The sequence below is a fragment of the Primulina huaijiensis genome, chromosome 6 (genome assembly GCF_012295235.1).
Source record: "Primulina huaijiensis isolate GDHJ02 chromosome 6, ASM1229523v2, whole genome shotgun sequence".
In the NCBI taxonomy this organism is placed as follows: domain Eukaryota; kingdom Viridiplantae; phylum Streptophyta; class Magnoliopsida; order Lamiales; family Gesneriaceae; genus Primulina; species Primulina huaijiensis.
The window spans coordinates 13,332,090-13,335,802 of NC_133311.1; the positions used below are offsets into that span (position 1 = coordinate 13,332,090).

A 3,713-nucleotide genomic window follows, 5' to 3' on the forward strand; every position below is an offset into this window, starting at 1 on the left:
AAAAACTAATCTACCTTTTTTCAGTTATTCAGTTTACATAAGTTAAAATTTTTTCTAATAACAGTCTTCTTCACGAAGGATTACTTCGAGTTTCTTCCACTTGGTTTTAAACCAAACTCGATTTAATTCACAGGTGTTAACATTCTTAGAACACGAGCTATTGCAGCTCATTGGAGAATATAATGTTCGAAATGCCTTCGAAGGCACTAGCACACTCGATCTTTCAAGCAGCTAGTAGCCGTGACCACCCTCGAAGAATCTTAGTCGAAGAGTCCTAGCCCTTAAGGAGTCTATTTTCGTTCTTATTCCTTCCAAATCTTTTCCAGCCCTTAAACACCCACTTAAATGCCCTTAAACATGTGTAAAAACACTCCTTCCCATAGCCCTATGATGGCAGCCCCTTTATGCATCATTAACACAAGTTTTGGGGGGTTGGGACGTGAGTTTGGGATAAATAAAAGACTTGGAAGCCTTGATTATTTGATATAAAAGAAGTGGTTTAAGCTTAAGCCCATTAACATAGTATAATAAGCCCATTAAGCCCGTTAGTGAATATTTAAAATATTTTGTTTAGGAAAGTTTGTGTAAACATTAGCTGAGTTCTCGAAAAGTTCATATTTTCGTTGAAAATCGAATACCGTTTAAAAATACGACTCGGCGTATAAAATAATCACAAAACACCTCATTTTTGAAAGTTCCATTTAAAATACACACACTTTAAACAATTAAAAATTATTGTTTAATAAAAATATTTTCCCTTAAATGGTCCCCGGTCTCCGTCTTCGATCGCGTCTCGAATAACCTTTAAAAACACCGTTTTATGCATTCATGTAGAAAAGTACATTTTAATGTGTAAACATACACATCATATTTAATTCATGTAATTAAAACCATTTAATTAAAATACCTAAGAAATTTAATAACTTGCATGCACGTGGTTCACGTGGACCTTCAAATTTTCTGGACTTTACATGCACATTTAACACATAAATTGATTATATGACATGCATATCTAACATGATGCAAATCACCTTCTAAAATCGGTCTTAATGAATCTCTAAGGTATTTAATCGCAATATTATTGACACTTGCATTATCTAATGTGATCGACATTATTTTCTTTTGTATGCAATAAAACCTTAGCAATATTTAAAACATATCTAATTATAGTATAACATGCGTGTGACAATTCTATTTTATCTAAAGACAAAATTATCTTTTCATAGTCTAAATTTCATCAATTCAATGACACGTGACAACAAAATAAGATTTCAATTTTATATTAGTCTAAATAGAAATTGTCAAATTAATTCTACAAGTAATATTCGAAAGATGAAAAATTAATGATTCTTTGTATTCCTTATACATATCAAAACAATATTTCTTAAGTACGTGCATAGAAATATTGTGTAAAACAGGTTGAATAGTAATAGAAAAAAAAAACCAACTTGTTTTTCTATTAAAAAGGGAAGACAACATTTCGTAACAAATTTAATAATGATTTTTTGAGAAATATCTTTTGTAATTGTAAAATTTTTATCAGTTATTTATTGTTGGATTGGTTATATATGGAATAACTGTAAGGTATGAGGGTCAAGTTTATGTACTTTGATCAAATGTGTTTTCAAAATTACGATACCACCACCTGTTATCACCGATACCACCAAACTTTGCTTCGCTCTTGTAATCTCAACATCGTGTTCGTCATCGTGTTGCTTGCTCCAGCAGACGACGATGTGCGAAAATTTCTACCATCTTCATCGAGAGTTCCATAGCCTTTCCTTCTCATGGCCAAGTTAGACTCGTCAAAGTCGGGAATGTAGTCAAAATCTTCATCAAATTCCAAAATCATTGAAGGCACACACTACCACGCTCCTCCGTCACCACCAGCAGCATTACGGTTTGAATACGACTCATTGAAATAAAATTTAGTGAATGTATAGTAAATAATAACAAGTAGGAGATTGGTTATAGATAAATTTAGAATTGCATGTCGTTTGAAATGTTAAAAAAACATATATTTATACTTGAATTTGGAGAGGATGAGAAAAATTTTGCAATTTTGGGGGCCAAACTACAAAAACAATTTGATATATCATTCTCTACTATTTTCCAAAATATTTGCAATTTTGGGCGCCAAATTACAAAATAATTTGATTCGATTTGGGACATGTTCCATAAATGAAAAAAATCGAAACTGATTGCGTTGAATCGCTTCCGATTCCAAGCTTAATAGACCAATTCCGGTTCGAACCGACCCGTTAAGTATGTTTATTGACACATGTGGAAAATTTTTTTAAATTAAAAATTAATGGCCAAAACACAGCCAAATATTTTTTAAAATATTATAGTAGGATTCGTTAGAAATTTTTTTAAACAAAAAGCCCATGTCTCAGCCCATATATTTTCAATGTGAGGCCCAACCCAGATTTGAAACCCTACTATTTAAGAATGCAGCGACGCATCTCCGATGCATTTGACAGATATCAGCGGCGAAAATGCAGATTTTCGTTAAAACCCTAACGGGCAAAACCATTACCCTAGAGGTTGAATCCTCGGACACCATCGACAATGTGAAGGCCAAGATCCAGGATAAGGAGGGAATCCCTCCGGACCAGCAGCGCCTCATCTTTGCCGGCAAGCAGCTAGAGGATGGCCGCACCCTCGCTGACTACAACATCCAGAAGGAGTCCACGCTCCACCTTGTCCTCCGCCTCCGCGGAGGCGCCAAGAAGCGCAAGAAGAAGACCTACACCAAGCCCAAGAAGATCAAGCACAAGAAGAAGAAGGTCAAGCTCGCCGTTCTCCAGTTCTACAAAGTGGATGATTCTGGAAAGGTGCAGAGACTCAGGAAGGAGTGCCCTAACGCCGAGTGTGGTGCGGGTACTTTCATGGCCAATCACTTTGATAGACATTACTGTGGTAAATGTGGGCTCACCTATGTCTACAATAAGGCTGGCGGTGATTGATAAATCACTCACGGCAAGGACTTTGTTGTCTCCGCATATGGGTTTTGCTTTGTTTTTAGACTTTTGTGTTGAGACGTGGATATTTTACTTTTAATGCTGTTGGACGATTGTTATGAAGTTCTGCCTGATTTATTTCGCTGGTTTTTAATGGCTCTCTGGTCGATATGCATTTATTTATTTAATTCTTGGCAAAATGAACTTTGGTTGAATTTGTTAATCTGTTGCTTGCCTTATTGACAACGAGAGTTATGTACCGTTTCTTAAGAAACCGTGGTGGTGTAGGCAGTATTGAGATTCTCGTGCATAGGATACATGCATATTACACGTTGATTGTGGATCTTTTTGTGTCAAAACATTGTCTACTTCAGTGGTCTCTTTAGCTTCAGTATAATATAAGATTTTGGATCTTTTAATCTCTCTTTCTGTTTCTGGTGGTGGTACCTTCTTTACATGGGTAAACTGAGACTTTATATATGTGGCAAGGTTGCATTTGAACTATGACCTCGATTCCTTTCATGTTTCATTGGGACTCGATCCTACGACCAAGGGGGAGGGGAGGGGAGGGGAGGGGGTCTCCGAGGTCTCGTTCTACTTTTGAATACTCAATAGTCCTGCATATATGGCACATGCGACATTTGTTCAGATACTACTTTTTGTCCATCGAAGATTATTTTGCAGTGGGCGTGAGTATTGGAGATTTGTCCCATTAATTGATAATCAAGGCCACGGTAGTACAAACATTCT

General features: G+C 36.2%; 1 protein-coding gene across 1 annotated transcript; it reads left to right on the forward strand.

Moving 5' to 3' along the window:
* The first annotated feature begins 2,456 nt into the window (after nt 1-2,456).
* On the forward strand, nt 2,457-3,117 carry LOC140978662 (ubiquitin-ribosomal protein eS31 fusion protein). Its single transcript, XM_073443858.1, has one exon. It carries the CDS (start codon nt 2,499-2,501, stop codon nt 2,967-2,969), a length of 471 nt encoding a protein of 156 aa, XP_073299959.1. The 5' UTR covers nt 2,457-2,498; the 3' UTR covers nt 2,970-3,117.
* The last annotated feature ends 596 nt before the right edge of the window (nt 3,118-3,713 follow it).